Source organism: Trichomycterus rosablanca, chromosome 12, assembly GCF_030014385.1.
Source record: "Trichomycterus rosablanca isolate fTriRos1 chromosome 12, fTriRos1.hap1, whole genome shotgun sequence".
Taxonomy (NCBI): domain Eukaryota; kingdom Metazoa; phylum Chordata; class Actinopteri; order Siluriformes; family Trichomycteridae; genus Trichomycterus; species Trichomycterus rosablanca.
Window position 1 is genome coordinate 25,810,428 of NC_085999.1, and position 22,761 is coordinate 25,833,188.

A 22,761-nucleotide genomic window follows, 5' to 3' on the forward strand; every position below is an offset into this window, starting at 1 on the left:
GAACGGGGCCATGTATCGTGAGATTTTAAGCCAAAACCTCTTTCCATCAGTGAGAGCATTGAAGATGGAACGTGGCTGGGTCTTCCAGCATGACAATGCTCCCAAACACACCGCTCGGGCAACGAAGGAGTGGCTCCGTAAAAAGCATTTCAAGGTCCTGGAGTGGCCTAGCCAGTCTCCAGACCTCAACCCCATAGAAAATTTGTGGAGTCCGTGTTGCCCAGCGACAGCCCCAAAACATCACTGCTCTAGAGGAGATCTGCATGGAGGAATGGGCCAAAATACCAGCTACAGTGTGTGCAAACCTGGTGAAGACTTACAGGAAACGTTTCACCTCTGTCATTGCCAACAAAGGTTATGTTACAAAGTATTGAGTTGAACTTTTGTTATTGACCAAATACTTATTTTCCACCATAATTTACAAATAAATTCTTTAAAAATCCTACAATGTGATTTCCTGGATTTTTTTTTCTCATTTTGTCTCTCATAGTTGAAGTGTAGCTATGATGAAAATTACAGACCTCTCTCATCTTTCTAAGTAGGAGAACTTGCACAATCAGTGGCTGACTAAATACTTTTTGGCCCCACTGTATCTATCTTTCTATCTATCTATCTGTCTGTCTGTCTATCTATCTGTCCGTCTATCTATCTTTCTATCTATCTGTCTGTCTGTCCGTCCGTCTATCTATCTTTCTATCTATCTGTCTGTCTGTCTGTCCGTCTATCTATCTGTCCGTCTACCATCTATCTATCTGTCTGTCTGTCTGTCTGTCTGTCTGTCTGTCCGTCTGTCTACCATCTGTCTGTCTGTCTGTCTGTCTGTCTATCTAGCTGTCCGTCTATCTATCTATCTATCTATCTATCTATCTATCTATCTATCTATCTATCTATCTATCTATCTATCTATCTATCCTTCTGTCTGTCTGTCTGTCTATCCATCCATCTCTCTCTGTCATCTATCTATCTGTCTGTCTGTCTGTCTAGCTGTCTATCCGTCCATCCGTCTAGCTATCTGTCTGTCTGTCTGTCCATCTAAAAGATAAAGTGAATTAATAATCAACAAAGAGCTTTGCCATAATGCAAAACACTAAATGGTATCCACAATAGCTGGCTTTACTTCACTACACTTCAATACTTCAATAGGCAGCTCACCAGGTTTTCGAACAGACCTATTGTGCTGTGTGCAGAAACAGGTTAAACTGGTGTCTATATACACAAGATTGGCTGTGGTGACCCCTAACGGGAGCAGCCGAAAGACGGAAAAGAAGACACAAATGTCTGTTGGGTCACAAAGGTGCCTTTTAAAAAGCTTTGGTCGAGGTGGCAGTGTGTGGGGCTTAAACCCTTAACCTTTCTCTTAATAATCCAGTACTGTAACCACTGAGCTACCACTTCCCCAAAAAATGAATTCAGAGTGCTGACCCTATGACCAACTGTCCACACTGAGGTCACCCCTCACTGTGACCAATCCAGCCATCGTATAAATCTGATGGAAGCTGGACTAAAACTTGAACCTAAACTCCCACTGGTTCCTGTTTTGCCTGATGCTTGTTTTTAAGTGCGTGATGAAAATCTGCCCGATATGTGGCAGTGGATTTGCTTCCAAATATTAAGCCTAGTCTTAATTTAAGAGAGCTTACGTAAGAGAGAAACAACGCACAGCATTGTCCAGAACCAGGCTTAATCTGTGTCCAATTGGCTTGGATCTAACTTTTTCAGCTTTGCCATTGTGAAACGTTCATACGTGTCTGTTTCCTTTTGAACCTTGTTGAAGAAATCTCTGCAGCAGGATATCCTGCCATCTGCTTCAGCAACGGGATCGTTCCACGAGTCAGTCGTTGGAGACAGGCCACTCCTCGGAGAGTCACATCAATGACTTTGAAGTGCTTTTAATAGCTGGCCAAGGAGCCCTCCTCTCCCCCACCAACTTTTAAAAGTAGCGTCAGTTATCTGCATCCAGTTAACGGGGCTAATGAAAACCTGTCTTCCCAGACAATGGAATTCTGCTAAAATTGTCCAGATCGAATTTCCTCTTGATGAAGCTAATTGCGCTGAGATTTCAGTCACAAATATCGTCTGACGCTGGTAAATCGCAGGCTTTAGGATCAATACTTGACTGACCATTTACGTCATGACTCATAATTCAAATGTTTGGCACTTCCAGTAGGTATTTAATGCCATTTCGGTGGAAATAGGATCCAAGGCTCAGGGAATAATTGAGGAAATGAACGATGCAGATGGACATGCTCAGTGGCTGTTTATATGTCTGAACACTTCAAATGGACAACTCGGTTTCTTGATGACCACAAAGCCTGGACTGTTTTCTATACAAATAACTGAAGTGTTGGTGCCAGACAACTGGAAGTGGAACTCGAAGTTTGGTTTACGTTGATCACCTGTCCAAAAATATGTGGACACCCCGCATTATTGTGTTAGGTGTTACAGCCAGGCAGAGAGGGGGACTCGAGTCTTCGACTCATGGCTCGCAAATAAATGACTCGTGAACAACAAGACTCCCTAGCCACATGGTCCCCACTGAGTGCCCTTGTGTTCCCTACACACTGATCACGTGATCTTGTCTATGGGACCTTAGGCAGGTTAAACGAACTCATTCGGACGCCCTGTGACGTCATCACGTACATTTACATTTTCAGCATTTAGCAGACGCTATAATCCAAAGCGATTTACAGTACTGTGACAGTATACAGTCTAAGCAATTGAGGGTTAAGGGCCTTGCTCAAGGGTCCAACAGTGGCAACCTGGCAGTGGTGAGGCTTGAACCGGCAACCTTCTGATTACTGGACCAGTACCTTAACCACTAGGCTGCAACTGCCCTCAACGTACATGACAGCGTCTTGTTACTGAAATTTCTTTGAGCGTTTGAGCGTTTCTTTACTTTCTAAACTATCAAACTAATGAAGCTCAGCCGTCTGTCAAATTGTGATGTCATCTGGGAATAAACCTGATTTTATCATCGTACAGCCACTTTCTGATGTCACCACGTGGTGTTTTATTGTTTGTGATTAACGGTGTAAAAGTTAACGAGCTACATTTGTGTTTCTGGTGGATTGTGCAGCGTTTCTGGACGGTCACTGGTTCTTCTCACATTACTGCTAGTATTAAAGATAAATGAAACGTCGATACGACATCATTCTGATCGTGTCATTTTCTGCTCTCTGATAACGCTCCGGCCGTCTTAACCCGCAAGGCACGCAATGGGTAAATGTTCCAGCCAGCTTCCGGCGTAGTGATAAAGCGTCGCTGCCTGCTCCCTACACAGTTTGAAGTTCACTTAATTTCAACATTTTCGTTACCTTTGGATTGGAATCTCACTTAAAATGGTGGAATACCCTATGTAGTGCACTTCACAGGAACAACTGGGGTGAATGGAACGCTCCTACAGAATTGGCACTAATTGTTTAAAGAGCGCTTTCTGAACCAATCAGACCTTCTGATTTTAATTTTTAGTAAGAAATGCAGTAGGATTTTAACGTCATGTTTTACACAGGAACGGTAGTTACTCATTACACAAGATTCATCAGTTCACAAGGTTATATCGAACACAGTCATGGACAATTAAGTGTCTCCAATTCACCTCACTTGCATGTCTTTGGACTGTGGGAGGAAACCGGAGAACCCGGAGAAAACCCACACAGACATGGGGAGAACATGCAAACTCCACACAGAAAGGACCCAGACCTGAGGATCGAACCCAGGACCTTCTTGCTGTGAGGCGACAGTGCTACCCACTTAGCCACCGTGCCGCCCAAAGGCACTAATCTGTTGTTTTTTATCTGAACTTACATATTATTTGTTTATTTCTACTCTTCCAATATATGTTTTTTGTATATTATATTGACTCGTGACTTGACTCGGACTCTAGCCTAAAGACTCGTGACTTGACTCGGACTCTAGCCTAAAGACTCGTGACTTGACTTGGAATCTAGCCTAAAGACTCGTGACTTGACTTGGAATCTAGCCTAAAGACTCGTGACTTGACTTGGACTCTAGCCTAAAGACTCGTGACTTGACTCGGACTCTAGCCTAAAGACTCGTGACTTGACTTGGACTCTAGCCTAAAGACTCGTGACTTTACTCGGACTCTAGCCTAAAGACTCGTGACTTGACTCGGACTCTAGCCTAAAGACTCGTGACCTGACTCGGACTCTAGCCTAAAGACTCGTGACTTGACTTGGACTCTAGCCTAAAGACTCGTGACTTGACTCGGGCTTGTATCTTGTGACTTGTGAACATCTCAAAACAATACACAATATTGACTGACAGTATTGACCTTTTTTCAGATGCATTTAGTTTAAAATGTATTTCAGTTCATATAAGACCGATCCTGCTCTATATATAAGACTCGTCATTTGGAGACATGAGAAGATTAAAAACCATCAAAAGAACAAAGTAGCTTCATGAAACTGTATTGTTTTATTAATCGAAGGGTAAATTAAATTATACTGAAGAGCTATGAAGCAATGTGCTAATCTAAAATGCAAACCCGGTCTCACTGTTGAAACAGCTCACAGCTTGCCAAGCTGCATTTGTCTCACAATGTCATGGTTCTAATTAAGAGCTGAAGGTTTCTTTGTGAAACAGTAAGAATCAGTTTTCCTCTTCTGTCTACGTAATATAAACATTGGCGTCTCATTGGCGGTGCTTTGAGAAGGTCAGTGGCACAGTGACAAGCTGTAAAAACGCTTAAGGTAGCCCAGCGGCAAGGTAAACGGCAGCGCCTCACTCCATAGGAAACAATGGCACAGCAGCGCAAGGCAGAATTTATCACATTTTATTTGAGCACAGCCTTACATGACAGGTTATCATCTTGAGAACCCTTCATATGTTTATAATTAAGGTCAAACACAACTAAATTACAGATGCTCCTAGCAAATCAACCACTGCGAATAAAGCATACAAGGCTAATAATCAAAATTTGTACAGTGGTACCTTGTAACTTCACGTCCCCTAAACTCAAGATCTTTAAAATTTTACGCCCTTCAGCAAGAAATTTGTTTCACGAAACTCGAAGTGCACGTGAGAGCTTGTTTGACCGCACTGCACAGCAAAACAAAGTGGTAAGCGATAGAGTGCATTCACATTAGAAGCTTTTTGTGCTTCGATCACTGCGAGCCTCGGCACGAACTGCCACTTTGTTCAGCGCTTGGCTTGAGCGGTGCGGAAAAAGGTCATCAAAGTGCGAATATGAGACGAATCTGCATTTGTGTGGAATAACCATCAAATTCACTCTGAAAGCTTCCATGTGTATCTGTGTTTAGCTGTATTTTCCTCACTGTTTCACTTTTAAACTTGTTTTATAATTTGAGGTGCTGAAAAAACAGAACAAACAGAAAAGCTTAACGTTGGTTTAATGTAGGGATGCACCGATCCGATATTAAGATCGGATATCGGTCCCGATATTACCGAAATGAGATAGATCGGGTATCGGATAATTAGGCCGATCCATGGGGCCGATAAGTTCACTTTAATTCGTTTGCGGCGCGTGCTAAGCCCATACAGGACGCGCTGCTGACGTATGGCGTAGAACACAAACAGGAACAACAACATGGAGCGAGCCAAAGAGTCCGCTGCATGGAGGTACTTCACGCTTGCTATGCCAACAAGTTCGATGGCAACATGCAATATCTGCAGAACAAATGTTGCAAGGGGTGAAGGTAGCGCTGCAAAATACAATACAACAAATTTAATTAAGCACCTCCAAAAGTACCATGCTAAAGAGCACGCCGAGTTCCTAACGTTACAGTCGAACAAACAAAAAGAAGCAGGAGACAAAACGAAGAAAAAGTTAACTGTGGTGGACGTAGGGCTGGGCGATTTTTTTTGTTCTTGTATAATGCAATTAAAATAAGACTCAAAATTCTTTTTTGCATTGTAATTAAAGGCTGCAGAAGTGCAAAAATAGTAACAGCACCACCTATAATTATCCTTTTAAGGGACTCAAACTTTATAACAATAACGATATCACAATAATTAACAATAATTAAAACAAAATAGATCTAAATTATCTATATCCTTATCTATCTATATCTAAGAATAGCTCACAAACAACTTTTATTTTAAATAATGTTCAGCAGAACCTCCTTACATTGGGAAAAAAACTACAAAAAGTTCTTTACAGGTTTCTTAAAAGGAACACGAACAGCGCTGTACTGTGCTGTTTCCACCACTGAGTGAGTCTGTATCAGTATCTACATTGGGGGGGTGGGGGGGGGGCATCAAGTGATCACTCAGCTCAGCTTTGATTTTGTCCTCTTGTGATTGGGGGGGTGGATACAACATTTTAAACATTTAAGGATGTGTAATGTGTCATTTTAGTCCCATAAAACTTTCAAACTGTATTAACCACTATTATGTGTCGTAGAATGATTCTATTCTATTGAACGGCCCTTTAAGCCAAAATAAAGGAACTGATTCGCGCATTTCGGAGTCGTTACATACATACGGCTCTTTAAAAGGAACCGAGACAAAAGATCCGACTCCCTATCGCAGAATTCACTGCAGCAGTTTCCCAGACGCGATTTTTTTACTCATTAACGGATGTGATTTAAAATGTAGCGAATTACAATTCTTAGTACAAAACTTACTTCAGTAAAAGTAAAATTACAGGCTGTAAAATCTACTTTAAAAAGTACAAGTACACAAAAAAAACGACTCAATTACAGTAACGCGAGTAAATGTAATTCGTTACTTTCCAGCCAATCCTGATCGCGCTCATCGGCTCCGTATTTTGATTCAGTTCGGCGGTGTTTGATTCAGTGGATCTTAATTAAACTCTTCTGTTTGTGTCTCGTTTTGCCGATCGTGTTTGCGCTACTTATTACTGAATCTAACCGTTACCGTGTATAATCCTTGTTGTCTTCCGTTTACTGTTTTGGTTTTCGCTGGTTTTGGACTCTACCTGATTTTGTACACTGTTTTCGCCCTTTTTATAATAAACTTTCCCTGATTTATATTCCGCGAGCGTCTGCTCAGTTTCTGCTTCAGGACATGTTGGTATTTTAATTAAAATATAAAGTATGTAAACAATCGCGATTGTCACATTCTAACATCGGGTGAAAACGTTCATGCGAATTAACCAAATTAATCGTGAAAATCGCCCAGCCCTAGGTGGACGCACTGCAAAGACGTGAAAAATTTCCAAACGATAGCGTGAAAGCATGAAAGATGTTTATAATATTTGATTACTGCTTGTATATTTGACCAAATTACATGTTTATTTCTCAGGTTTAGCTGCTAGATTTTATTTTGAATTACTGTTTGCACTAAATATTTACGGATAAGTTTATTTAAAAAAGTTATTTAAGCTACTACTGTTTTTCTCATTGTCAGCAGCTACATTTTATGTTGAATTGCACTAGATGTTTGCTTGTTTACAGTGTTTGATTACTGATTGTATTGTACCAAGGTATTCGTTTATTCTCAGGTTCTTCCGGTGCTAGATTTTATTTTGAATTACTGTTTACACTACATATTTAAAAAATAAGATTGATTACTGTTTGTGTAACTACTTCAGTTTCAGCTGATACATTTAATTTATTTTAAAATATTTTAAGAAGTTTGCCTTTTTTATTTTGAATTTGAATGCTGTGCCAAGGTCCTGCACAATTGTTTATTATTTTACTGACAAATAAATAGCAGTTCAGTACATTTATATCTGTGTTAATTATATTTTGTTTTGCAAACTTAGTAATGTTTAAGTCAAACCTGATGCCTTAAGTCTTTCCCACATGATAAAGTATACGGTTTATTAATTCAACAATGGTATCGGATCGGGTATCGACCGATATGCAAAGTATATGTATCGTATCGGTATCGGAACTGAAAAAGTTGGATCCCTAGTTTAATGTATTAAATGAACGATACAGGAACACTAATCCTTTCTTGATTATTACTGCTCATAAGTTCTCTCCACTAATAAAATTCCTTGGTTGTTGTCTTAATACAATAAGTCACATTAAGCTTTGTTCACATTAAGCATTGTTAGTACTTCCCGAGTCACTTTAACCATGTCATATCAAACAGTTCGTCTCATCGGAGACGTTTTGAAAAGGTTGGCAGCAAATTGGGCACAAGTCCAACAGTGAAGTGTAATGTCTGCAATGCGAGCGTTTCACGAGGCGGTAGTAGCAGAGCTGCGTTCATTACTGTAGAATTTTACTATTTATATGGTGTGTGAGTCGAGGATCACTCCGGTTTACAAAACAATAACTTTTAATCCGAGTATGAAAACTTCAGGACCATAACATACAGCTTTTACGAGTTTACGTGTTACAAGACTGAACGACATCTCAGTATCAAGCACTCTGATTGGCGTAGTTATGTAACAGAGTGTCGTAGTGATGCACTTGCTTAATAAAGAAATAAATAAACGGTATATTCACAAGTTGTCGGGAGCATAACACTTTATTAACTTCTTCTGTTACGGTACCGAATAGCGGACAGCTAGAGTCATCGCGTTAGCCAAGCACGCTATTCCATGCACTATGGAAGCCCCAAAAAGTCAAAACACACTCACTTCGCGTAGAAACGTCCATCAAACCATTGTCACAATACAACCACAGAAAAGTTTGTTACAGTTACAACACGCATACAAGTACGGTAGCTCATAAGAAACAAACCAGATATCATTTAACCAAACGATCTACAATTACTACCAATTTGATACGGCACCTAAAAAATAAACACTCAGCCGAATACAGCGAGTTTATTATTATATGATGAGAAGAGGAACCGGATGTCCGCTAACACGGCAGAGATGCTGATTTTCCTCAAAAAGAACCTTCACTTCAGGACTTTGAGTGTTCTAGTTTTACTACTACAATGCTGCACTAAGTTTATTTTGTAAAAATAAAAGAACATTAAGCAATAGCTTGGATGCAGGCAGTTTTTTTCCTACAGCAATGCAGAGCTATTCAGTTGTTAAACATATACATTGTATAACTATAATGTACTTGAAGTGTGCACTGTGTGAACAGTATTATCCAGTTCTTATCTAGACAATATCTACAAAATACAAGTATCGGTTTGAGGTATCGGATCGGGATCAAAATTAATGCTCGGGAACAAAAACACGTGATCGGGACATCCCTATTACTTATACACAAGGTCATCCTACAACATCAAACTATTACTTAAATAAACACCAGAATGCATTTGCATGCCTTCCTTAACTCCCTAGTATATATATTTAGATGTTTTGAACACCATTGGCGGTAAACCTTGGGCGTGTTGACGGATGGCCGGTCATGCATATAATCACTTCCTTACACACTGTGATTTTTCTGTGGATGGGGCAAATTAGCATCTGAAAATGAGCTGAGAAACACTGTAGGCGAGAACCCGGCATCTTCACTGTCAGTTCACTTACAGTGCCTCTTAGCAATGACACACACACTCACACACACTCACACACACACACACACACTCCCCACACACACACTCCTCCAACTGAGGACACACACATCTAACATGGTGAATGAGGCATGCATCCATGTGGAATCACACGCTTATGAATCAGAAGTCGTCTACAGCACTGTGTTGAATGTCTAAACTTCACCCCAGATCAAACCAAAACCTCATAAGATCTAGATGTACCGGGGCACTCGGGTAGTGCGCCGGTCTAACATATGTGGAGACAGTGGTAGCCTAGTGGGTAGAGCTTTGGACTATTTATCGAAAGGCTGAGAGTTCGAATCCAGGCTCTGTCATGCCGCCACTGTTGGGCCCTTGAGCAAGGCCCTTAACCCTGTCTGCTCCAGGAGTGCTGTATAATGGCTGACCCTGCACTCTGACCCCAGCTTCCAAACAAGCTGGGATATGTAAAAAAACTATTTCATTGCACTGTACATGTGTATATGTATATATGACAAATAAAGACATTATAAGATTGGCTACATCTGAGGGTGGAAGAACCAAAGGGAGTAAACATTACTGCTGCAATTGCGGCCTCTGCTGGCTGGTTGAGAAACTGCACAAAGATAATGAATGATGGAGATCATTGTGTGACCTTTTGTATGTGAAACTGATCCCTATGTGAACCCACCTAGAACAAATGAAAAGAAGTGGTTAGCTACTATATTCATGTTTTGGAGAGGGGTGTGTTAGGTAAAGCCCTCCCTAGTCAGGGTCGGGGTCTGAAGCAGTGAGGAAAATACAACTAGGGAACTGGATACAACTAAAATGGTAAAGAAGTGAAGGTAGCATATAGGACTTGTTTCTACACTCACTGTCCATTTTATCAGCTCCACTTACCATATAGGAGCACTTTGTAGTTCTACAATTACTGACTGTAGTCCAACTGTTTCTCTGCATGCTTTGTTAGCGCGCATTCATGCTGTTCTTCAATGGTCAGGACCCTCCTAGGACCACTACAGAGCAGGTATTATTTAGGTGGTGGATCATTCTCAGCACTGCAGTGACACTGACATGGTGGTGGTGTGTTAGTGTGTGTTGTGCTGTTATGAGTGGCCTCACCGTCACTGCTGGACTGAGAATAGTCCAGCAACCAAAAATAATCCAGCCAACAGCGCCCCGTGGGCAGCGTCCTGTGACCACTGATGAAGGTCTAGAAGATGACCAACTTAAACAGCAGCAGTAGATGAGCGATCGTCTCTGACTTTACATCTACAAGGTGGACCAACTAGGTAGGAGTGTCTAATAGAGTGGACAGTGAGTGGACACGGTATTTAAAAACTGTGTCTGATCCACTCATACCAGCACAACACACACTAACACACCACCACCATGTCAGTGTCACTGCAGTGCTGAGAATGATCCACCACCTAAATAATACCTGCTCTGTGGTGGTCCTGTGGGGGTCCTGATCATTGAAGAACAGGGTGAAATCAGGCTAACAAAGCATGTAGAGAAACAGATGGACTACAGTCAGTAATTGTAGAACTTCAAAGTGCTTCTATATGGTAAGTGGAGCTGATAAAATGGACAGTGAGTGCAGAAACAAGGAGGTGGTTTTAATGTTATGGCTGATCAGTGTATATATACAGATGTTTGCATTGTTTGGAAGCTGAGGTCAGAGCGCAGGGTGAGCCACTGTACGGCGCCCCTGGAGCTGAGAGGGTTAAGGGCCTTGGTCCAGGGCCAAACAGTGGCAAAGTGGTAGAGCAAAGATTCAAACCCCTAACCTTTCGATTGAAAGCCCTAAACTGTCCCTAAATGCTACGTACACAAATCTTAATAAATTCAGATTGTTAATAATCTGCCTCACCTGTGGCAAGTAAAACTAACAGCACCATAACATGGCACTGCCTCTATTGTAACACTGGTACATGTGAGAGTCAGGGATCTATTAAACGAAATCCTCTGTGTGTGCGTGTGTAGCAGAAGAAGCATGTTAAGCAGAGGATATTAAGCCTGCCTGTTTTAATCACCTTCTCACACAACTTGCCCTCTCGCCGTTAACTCCGCTCACGTCCCTCACCAGCTTTCAGGGAAGGATTAAAAAAAAAAACAGCAGGCACGCAAGTGAGTGTGTGCGTTTAATCAACGAAGCGGTGATCTCTGTTAGGCAAATGAAAGCCTGCAGAGAGATGAAGAGAAAGGATGAGAGAAAGAAATGAAGCGAAGGACCTCGTGACGTCGGGGAAGCGGATGGGGAAGTGGAGCACGCGGCATTTGGGCCGGATGAGCTGGTCCAGGCCTTTGGGCCGGTAATCAGGCATCGTCTTCGTGAAGCTGGAGATGGAGGACAGGAACGAGTCCATGTTGAAGGCAGAATTAAACACCACGATGTCTGCCACTAGGCTGGAGGAAGAAGTCAAACAGAGAAAAAAAATATGTAAACACCCTTAAAACAACCAACATTTTTCTATTATTAATTTCATATCATTATTTATTGTTGTTAAAGTAACCTAACCTTAAAAAAGTAGTTAAACCCCTAGCGTGACCAATTCTCCAAAAGCCAGATGATGTAAATGATTAATTGGATGTGTGGGTAGTAGATGTGATTGTAGATGTCATATATACATGGGACAGTGGTAGCCTAGTGGGTAGAGCTTTGGGCTATCAACCGGAAGATTGGCGGTTCAAATCCAGGCTCTGCTATGCAGCCACTGTTGGGTCCTTGAGCAAGGCCCTTAACCCTGTCTGCTCCAGGGGCGCCGTACGATGGCTGACCCTGCGCTCTGACCCAGCTTCCAAACAAGCTGGGATATGCGAAGAAAGAATTTAATTGTACTGTACATCTGTATATGTATATATGACAAATAAAGTATATCTTCTTCTTCTTCTATTCAGGCTTTATTTGTTCTAAATGTAACACACTGGGTCTGTCCGAAAAAACCCAGTGAGCTGCCTTGATGCCTACTGCCTACCTAGGCAGCTGCCTATGTAAAGAGGATTCTAATAAGACATCGAAGGTAAAAGGTATGTTATTCAGACACTACCTAGACAGCGATTACGTCACTTCAGATTTTTCTTACTAAGCTAACACAGTCAGCCTTATATATTACATATCGCATATCTTTAATCTATTTATTTAGCTACATATTTAGCATGTCTATCTATCTATCTATCTATCTATCTATCTATCTATCTATCTATCTATCTATCTATCTATCTATCTATCTATCTGTCTGTCTGTCTGTCTGTCTGTCTATCAACCTGTCTGTCTGTCTATCTATCTATCTATCTATCTATCTATCTATCTATCTATCTATCTATCTATCTACTGTATCTGTCTGTCTGTCTGTCTGTCTGTCTGTCTGTCTGTCTGTCTATCTATCTATCTATCTATCTATCTATCTATCTATCTATCTATCTCTCTGTCTGTCTGTCTGTCTATTTATCTATCTATCTATCTATCTATCTATCTCTCTGTCTGTCTGTCTGTCTATTTATCTATCTATATATCTAGCTATCTGTCTATCTGTCTGTCTGTCTGTCTGTCTGTCTATCTGTCTGTCTATCCATCCATCCATCCATCCATCCATCTAAACATCCATGCATATAGGGCGGCACAGTGGCTAAGTGCGTAGCACTGTCGCCTCACAACAAGAAGGTCCTGGGTTCAATCCCCAGGTGGGGCGGTCTGGGTCTCTTCTGTGTGGAGTTTGCATGTTCTCCCCGTGTTCGTGTGTTTCCTCCGGATGCTCCGGTTTTCTCCCACAATCCAAAGACATGCAAGTGAGGTAAATTGGAGATACAAAATTGTCCATGACTGTGTTTGATATAACCTTGTGAACTGATAAATCTTGTGTGATGAGTAACTACTGTTCCTGTCATGAATGTAACCAAAGTGTAAAACATGACGTTAAAATCCGAATAAACAAACAAAATCCATGCATATCACAAACATTTCTAAAATTCAAACCAAGCAGTGAAGCTCTTTACTGTGGTTAGCAGATCAATTTAATTCCATCCAATCCAAAACAAAATCAAACATCAACAAACAACAAGCTTTTAATTGTTTCACAAATTAACACCAATTTAAAGAATTGTTTATAAGGCAGCACTTAATTGGCCTTTTAATTAGCAGGGTGCTATAAGCCTTTTAAATATCCCCACATTGTCATGATTATAAACAAACAAAACCGTGCTAATTGAGAAAGCAAAGTGGATGGACGTAAATTGTAATGCATTAAAATTACACAGAAGCTTTAAAACAAGCTTTCCTGATTGCTGTTTAGAGATTAATGAAGATATTATCATCGGAGTTCTTCATGAGTAAGAGTTGCATTACGGCATTCTTATGAGGCGCCATAATTAAGCAACCATAAACGGATAACTAATGCTTTTAATGACTAAGTAAGTATGGCAAAGCTCGGTCAATCTGACTGCTACATTATAAAACTCTTCAGTGGAATTTCACCTTAAATGTTGTCCATATATTTGAGGTTAATCTCATTTGCAGTTTACTGGAAACGTACAAGCTTTGAGACCCCATCACAATCAAAATCTGCTAGGAAACAACACTGAAACAGAATTTAGCCTTTAACATAATTACCATGAAAGGATCTGGTTGTAGCTGTACTGGAAGTCTCTCTCTTGGCTTTTACGAACCGGATAAATTAGCTGGTTTTCGTGGAAGTACAGGATCTTCTTCAGAGGGGCGAGATCTGGTCGCAGAGCCACCAGTTCTGCAAGGTTCAGCACAGAACTTGTGAACAAAACCCTGTCAGCAAGACAAAAACAAAAACAAACAAGTAAATATTAGCAATAGTATTAAAAAGTACACTAGCCCGGTACTGGAACCCGGATGTCAACAGTGATATCAGGCAGTTGGGCATCTACCAAGACATGATTAGCCATGTTTGAAGGGTGGGATGGCCAAAACCCTGTGATGGATTGGAGTCCTGTCTTGCTACTGGCAAAGATTTACCACAAAAGTCCACTAACATTCAGTATTGGTGAATACATTTTTTTTTTTTTTTATCTGTGCTGTAAACCCACATAAATGGCCCTTGAACTTACAGCCTTCTGTGTATAAAGCTGCTCTAGTCTATACAATATGCACTTAGGCATCGAAACTGGACATGGACGCATACACACACCCATAACATTAAAACCATCTCCTTGTTTCTACACTCACTGTCCATTTTATTAGCTCCACTTACCATATAGGAGCACTTTGTAGTTCTACAATTACTGACTGTAGTCCATCTGTTTCTTACCCTGTTCTTCAATGGTCAGGACCCCCACAGGACCACTACAGAGTAGGTATTATTTAGGTGGTGGATCACTGCAGTGCTGCACTGCAGTGACACTGACATGGTGGTGGTGTGTTAGTGTGTGTTGTGCTGGTATTAGTGGATAAGACACAGCAGCGCTGCTGGAGTCTTTAAATACCGTGTCCACTCACTGTCCACTCTATTAGACACTCCTACCTAGTTGGTCCACTTTGTAGATGTAAAGTCAGAGACGATCACTCACCTATTGCTGCTGTTTGAGTTGGTCATCTTCTAGATGTTCATCAGTAGTCACCTGATGCTGCCCACTGGGTGCTGTTGGCTGGATATTTTTGGTCGGTGGACTATTCTCAGTCCAGCAGTGACAGTGAGGTGTTTAAAAACTCCAGCAGCGCTGCTGTGTCTTATCCACTCATACCAGCACAACACACACTAACACACCACCACCATGTCCCACCACCCAAGTAATACCTACTCTGTAATGGTCCTGGGAGAGTCCTGACCGTTGAAGAACAGCATGAAAGGGGGCTAACAAAGCATGCAGAGAAACAGGCGGACTACAGTCAGTAATTGTAGAACTACAAAGTGCTTCTATATGGTAGATGGAGCTGATAAAATGGTATAAGATGTTTAAATAAGATGTATTTATAAAGATGTGCAGGAAATATTGAAGTCAGGATTGTTAGAGGCTAATATTAAAGTAAAAATCAATTTAATAAAATCAATGTTAAGCAGTCTCATTTGCCAAGTTTTAAAACAATAGTAAATAATTGTATTTCACAAACATTTACAGCCTTAACAATTATACATGTAACATCACATAAATAAATAACGAGCTCGTCTCAAATTGCTGTATTACGTGCATTACTGAAGCCAATAATTAGCCCACTGGGACAGAGTAAAGACAGGGGTGCTACTCCAGGCTCCAACCCTGCCTGTGTTAAGAGATTTGAGATGGAGAGAGCATGAGCTTTGAAGCTGCATCATTCATCTCCCTAAATGAACCCAACCCCCCTTCACTCTGCTCCTTTCTCTCTGAGCTCAGATTCTTTGAGCTGCTTTGATGTGGCGAGCCCACAGCCTCAAGACCACGACACGCTCTGAGTTTACCTCATTCTTACACTGATCAAGGACCGATCTGCCTAACCCAAAACTCCAGCCTCAATCATTCTACGAGCTCTGAAACTGCTTCCATATCGCCAAAAAAGGCTTTGCTTAATGGTAATGCTGAGGGATTATTGTCCATCCTGTTTCTTAATCAGTACAAAACACCACCTCAGAAATACACCTCAACCCCAAAATCCAAAACCAAAGTAGATCAGAAACCTCTACTTAAGACCATATTCTTATTGGAAAGAGTCCAGGAAACACATACCAGTCCAAGTCAAATAGGGCATTCCTATTTTTCCTTTGAATCCCTGGGATGAATGAAGTGTGTCTATGTGCATTTCTGCACAGATCAGTTGGACTGTATGTGAACCAAACTAATAACAAGCAGGTATCATTAGACATGACGACAATTTTTGTATAGTAACAACCAGCACAGTTCGCTCATATATATACATTATACATACATTATACATGTATGTATACCAGTGGCGATTTCTTTAAGACTGCAAGGGAAGCTCAGCTTCCCCTAAAATGTCAAAAATGAAATGGTCAAATATGTACAGTTTTGTTAACATTTCATTGACAAATGCGTTAGAACACGTTCATCTCGAAGACGAGTTCGTTCAGAATCAGCTACTTATCACAAATCGACTGACTCGAACTTCTCATACATTCCCGGAGCCCGCAGAAGCTGAGTTTCTCTTCACTTCAATGGGACTGTAATGGAACGGTTTTTTTCATTGCTTCGAAACTCGCCGGTTATTGGATAAATGCCACGATTTTGTCCCGCCTCCGGACGCTGAGCGTCTCTGGGGGTGAATGGAGCTGTGGGCGGGTCTGGATGCTGAGCTTCTGCAAGATGATTGGAGGATCAGTCGAAAGGCTGAATCCCGTTTTGATTGACAGCTATCACTGGGAGCTTCAGTCCCATCGTGGATTTTGCGAGTGAAGTCAAAAGACAAACTGCAACCCATTTCATGCCATTTTCTTGAAAAGGAACAGAGGGCACAATTTATATATAAATAAATTGACAAATTTTATGATGTAAGCCGACAATGAGCTTCCCCTCTTTGAAAGACCAGCAGCCGCCACTGGTGTATACATACATACATTATGACCACTGACATTGGCTGCCTGTTCAGCACAGGATTCAGTTTAAAGTGCTTTTATTTGTTTTTAAAGCGCTTAACGGTCAAGCCCCGGCTTATCTCAGTGGTATGCTTTCTCCTGCAACCACACAGTGATCTTTGAGATCAGCCACTCAGAATTTGTTGACTGTTCCTAGGGCTCGTTTGAAGCTAAAAGGTGATCGTGCATTTGCAGTTTATGCTCCGAGGCTATGGAACACTCTACCTCCTAATATTCGACAAGCACCTTCGGCCGCTGTTTTTAAATCACATTTGAACAGTGAGGAGCCGTGGTAATTATAATTGTTTAGTCTATTTTATCTGTTTTATTTTCTCTCTTACTCTGTATTTTTATTTGGTTTTACTTTTTTTTGTTTTTTTACATGATGTTGTCTTATGTATGCTTGTTCGATGTACAGCACTTTGGTCAATGTAAGTTGTTTTAAGAGTGCTTTATAAATAAAATGTACTTACTTACTTAGGTAAAGTGAATAACACTGATTATCTCTTCATCACGGCACCTGTTAGTGGGTGGGATATATTAGGCAGCAAGTGAACATTTTATCCTCAAAGTTGATGTGCTAGAAGAAGGAAAAATGGGCAAGCGTGAGGATTTGAGCGAGTTTGACAAGGGCCAAATTGTGTTAGCTAGACGACTGGGTCAGAGCATCTCCAAAACTGCAGCACTTGTGGGGTGTTCCCGTTCTGCAGTGGTCAGTATCTGTCAAAAGTGGTCCAAGGAAGGAACAGTGGTAAACCGGCGACAGGGCTCATGGATGCACGTGGGGAGCGAAGGCTGGCCCATGTGGACTGATACAACAGACGAGCTACTGTAGCTCAAATTGCTGAATAAGTTAATGCTGGTTCTGATAGAAAGGTGTAAGAATACAGTTGCAGCATCACAGTTACAGGGCTGTTTTGGCAGCAAAAGGGGGACCAACACAATATTAGGGAAGTGGTCATAATGTTATACCTGATCGCTGTATGTGAAACTGCAAAGTCAAAATACGGGATTGGGGCCAGCACTGAGAGTGCACTGATATCAGCCCCCCCATTTGCTAGGTGCAAGTACCACCATGCCCCTTCTTTGTTAGCCCAGCCCTGGGTTTGAACCCCGAAAGTCTTTACATAGTGGATATATGCAATGAACGTACAAACCCCGTTTCCAGAAAAGTTGTCACACTTTCTAAAGACTGTAATTTGTTAAATTAGGTCAACGGTTATTTAACTAATAAATGTACAAAGAAAACATTTTAGTGTTTTTCCTGACAAACCTAGTTATATTTTGTAAATATTAAAACAATAAAATGCTACATCTGCAACACACTGAAAAAAGTTGAGACAAAGGAAACATAAGACTAAGCCCTCAGGCAGTGCTGTTTGAGTAACTGTCATGCTCACATGATGGACATAGCCACATGAACTCGGAAGTACTTTAGAAAATCATTGTCACTTAACACAGTCTGAGTTTTCTGGGCCTGAGGTCATCTGAGATAAATCAAAAGACAGTGGAAATGTGTTCTGTGGTCAGAAAGGTCCTCAATTTAGCTTGTTTTGGGTAAAAAATGATTGTCGAATTCTATATGCCAAATATGAACAACGCCATCTAGTCTGACAACCAGCAAAAACAACATATGTGACAACCTGAGTGATCTGCATGTGAAGATACCACTGATGCTAAGGCTTATACTGGTGTTTTGGAGAGACACTTGCTGTCATCAAGCCGAGGTCTTTTCCCATGAACTTCATGTCTATTTTAGCAGGACAATACCAGGCCTCATTCTGGACAAATAACAACTACATGGTGTCATAGACATACATGATGTGTGCTAAACTGACCTGCCTGCAATCTAGATCTGTCTCCTACTGAAAATGTATGGTGCATAATGAGAAGAATCAGACAACAGGTGGACACAAACTGTTGAGCAGCTCAAGTCTTGTATACCAGGAGGCCTCCTTCCGTGTGCTGACCTCGAACTTGCGCTCCCCCAACCCAAATCGCCACTTTATACGAATCTACAACTGAATCACTTGAAGCGATATTGTGAACAAAGCATCTCCCACTATACACTATATATACTTGAATTTTCTATTTTTTTCCCTAATTTTTCTCCCCTAATCTAGTCGTGTCCAATTACCCTGAATGCGTCCTCTATACTGATTCGACCCTTCACCGCTGACTGAGGACGCCTCTCAACTGACATACGCCCCCTCCGGCACGTACAGTCAGTACAGACTGCATACACTTGACGGGCACTGTGTATGGAGGGCCACACCCCCATCAGCATTATTCCTCAGCCCTGTGCAGGCGCCATCAGTCAGCCAGCAGGGGCCGCAGTTGCACCAGTTATGAGGACCTATGATCAGACTTTTTTACCCTCTAACCCTGAACAAACAGTCGGAAAGGCAGAGCTGAGATTCGATACGATGTATTCGAAACCCCAACTCTGGTGCGCTAGCGTACTTTACCGCTGCGCCACCTGAGCGGCCTCAAATGGAATAACATTAAACGTGCGTGGTCAGTAAGACTAATGTAATGTCTCCTGTGGGTGAAAAATGAATTGAAACCACACAGGTTGAAAACCCCTATTGTATACAGCAAGAATAGACAAAAATCTGCTTGAAAAACTGCAACAATTAGTATCTTCAATTCCCAAATAATTATAAAAGAATTATAGGAAATATGATGTGACCCAAAGGTAAACATACCTCCGTTCCATAAAATATGGGAGCAGCCAAAATAAAATATGGGTGCAGGCAAAATGTAAGAGCAAAAAAGTGAAAGGAAAAAAGGCTGAGAAAAAAACCTAGTGGTGTTAACTTATTATTGTTATTATTATTATTATTATTATTATTATTGTTATTGTATATAAATACCTTCCTTAATTTATTTATTTAATTAATTATTTTTGGGGATGGGGCTGAAACTCCTAATACAGACCTTAGGTCTGGTTATTCTACATCACTAAAATTATTTTCTTTGTTTTTCTCTGTTAAATAAAGGTTCAAGTCAATTTAAAAATTACAGATTTCAGTTTTTGTTATTTTATTTATCCCATTATTTTTTTCCCATGATGACATATCTCGTATTAAAAACATTAGTATTTTTGCACCGATGCTGTAGTGTCATTTACTGCTGTTCTCTTAAAATGAACCTGCTAGGCTGTAACCAGATGCCTGGATGTCCTGAAACTGGGTTGGGCAGCTGTTATTCTGTGAATGTTTCATACCCCTCCACCCCTTAACCAGAGAGTTGACTGTTCCACTGGAATGCTACAGTAACAGTCTCATGGTAGAAAGAATATGACAGACTCGAACAAGCTTCCCCTTCCCAGAATTCCACAGCAGTGTCAGTTCCGTGGAATTTAAGGCTTGCAGTACAATGACTATGCTGGCTGCCCAAAAGTCTGGTAGATGAAGTCTGGTTACATCGCCCATTAAAGTGACCGTGTGTGTAGTCTAGGCTTGCCACAGTGTTGTTTGGATGTGCTGTGGGAAGCCACGTTTGATCTGGTTGGTAAAGTCATATCCAAGGTCCAGAAGGATCCAAACACAGGACCTGTAGTATTGTTCCTTTTTTATATAAACCTTTTGTGTTTGTAGACTTTTGTTCTTCTAATTCTTCTTCTTTTCAGATGCTCCCATTAGGGATAACCACAGTGGATTATTATGTCTCCATCTTGCCCTGTCTTGAACATCCTACACTGTCACATCAACCACCTGCATGTTCTCCCTCACCGCATCCATAAACCTCATCTTTGGCCTTTCTCTTCTTCTCAGCACACTTCTGCACATGCCCAAACCAGTGTTTGGATTTTTTTTTTACATTTCTATAGGTTTCAGTTGTGCATTTTATTTACATTTTATTATTTTACTATTATGCATGTCTATTATAAATAGTATGCAGAGCATGCAGTGATGATGCTGTGATGTTTTTCAGGTATTTGACCTCATGATTCAAAATAATAGTTGTCCACAGCTAACCACACTGTATTATCTAATAGAAGAGCTATGAGATACCAGATGCATCTCTTTGTCACCAGTACCTACCTACTTTACATATAACCTGCATTTTAAATGTGATATTTATGTTCACGGTACTGTTCAGCCTAGTCATTGGGAGGTACACTTGTCAGCGCACCCTCAGTGCCAGCCCCAAAGTCTGTATAAAATAAAGAATGTTGTGTCAGGAATGGCATCCGGTGTAAAAACTGTGCCAAATCAGGTATCTCTGATTGCTTTGTTACCCCCCTTTCATGCTGTTCTTCAATGGTCAGGACTCTCCCAGGACCACTACAGAGTAGGTATTACTTGGGTGGTGGATCATTCTCACTGCAGTGACACTGGCATGGTGGTGGTGTGTTAGTGTGTGTTGTGCTGGTATGAGTGGATAAGGATTAAAAACCTCACTGTCCCTGCTGGACTGAGACTAGTCCACCGACCAAAAAAATATCCAGCCAACAGCGTCCCCTGGGCAGCATCCTGTGACCACTGATGAAGGTGTAGAAGGTGACCAACTCAAACAGCAGCAATAGATGAGTGATCGTCTCTGACTTTACATCTACAAGGTGGACCAACTAGGTCGGAGTGTCTAAAGGACTGGTTATTTTATACTTAATTTAGTTCTTTCATATTCTTAAAAATCAGCTCATATCACCCCAATTCTTTATTATGTACACTGGCTACCTGTGTCAGTTTACATACAAATCAAACAGGACATTTGTAGCCTATGGTTAAGGTAATGGACTAGTAATCAAAAGGTTAATGGTTCAAGCCCAATCACTGCCAGGTTGCCACTGTTGGGTCCTTGAGCAAGGCCCTTAACCCTCAATTGCTTAGACAATATACAGTCACAGTACTGTAAGTCGCTTTGGATAAAAGCGTCTGCTAAATGCCAGAAATGTAAAATGTAAACGTAAATCCCTCAATGGTCTGGAACCAGTGTATTTATCAGAACTTTTACACCCCTGTTTACATGCACAATCTCGTAGGTCCTCAAATAGTGGTCTCTTGTGTGTTCCAAAATTCTGATTAGTTACTGTTGGTGGCAGATCATTTTACCAGTGTTTTTTTCCTCCTTTACCTGTTGATATGTAAAGTGACTTGGGTATAAGAAAGATACTACATAAATACAACTTATTATTACATTATTTATTACATATTTATAAATACACTGATCAGCCATAACATTAAATCCATCTCCTTGTTTCTACACTCACTGTCCATTTTATCAGCTCCACTTACCATATAGAAGCACTTTGTAGTTCTACAATTACTGACCATTTGGTTCTCTGTTAGCCCCATTTAATGCTCTTCTTCAATGCTCAGGATTCCCACTGGACCACTACAGAGCAGGTATTATCTGGGTGGTTGATCATTCTCAGCACTGCAGTGACACTGACATGGTGGTGGTGTGTTAGTGTGTGTTGTGCTGGTATGAGTGGATCAGACAGAGCAGTGCTAATGGAGTTTTTAAACACCTCACTGTCACTGCTGGACTGAGAATAGTCCACCAACCAAATATATCCAGCCAACAGCGCCCTGTATGCAGTGTCCTGTGACCACTGATGAAGGTCTAGAAGATGACCAACTCAAACAGCAGCAATAGATGATCGATCGTCTCTGACGTTACATCTACAAGGTGGACCAACTAGGTAGGAGTGTCTAATAGAGTGGACAGTAAGTGGACAGGGTATTTTAAAACTCCAGCAGCGTTGCTGTGTCTGATCCACTCATACCAACACCATGTCAGTGTCACTGCAGTGCTGAGAATGAGCCACCACCTAAATGATACCTGCACTGTGGTGGTCCTGACCATTGAAGAACAGCATGAAAGAGGGCTAACAAAGCATGCAGAGAAA

At 41.1% G+C, this 22,761-nt stretch overlaps 1 protein-coding gene across 1 annotated transcript in view; it reads right to left on the reverse strand.

The window, feature by feature from the left end:
* The window catches only part of gtdc1 (glycosyltransferase-like domain containing 1), an 81,740-nt gene that overhangs the window by 38,419 nt on the left and 20,560 nt on the right, over nucleotides 1-22,761 (reverse strand). Inside the window, exons 3-4 of the mRNA XM_063006456.1 lie at nucleotides 13,982-14,149; nucleotides 11,608-11,781 (exon numbers count right to left, since the gene is read on the reverse strand). Coding sequence (XP_062862526.1) covers nucleotides 11,608-11,781; nucleotides 13,982-14,149 — 342 coding nt within the window. The remainder of the gene's footprint in view (nucleotides 1-11,607; nucleotides 11,782-13,981; nucleotides 14,150-22,761) is intronic.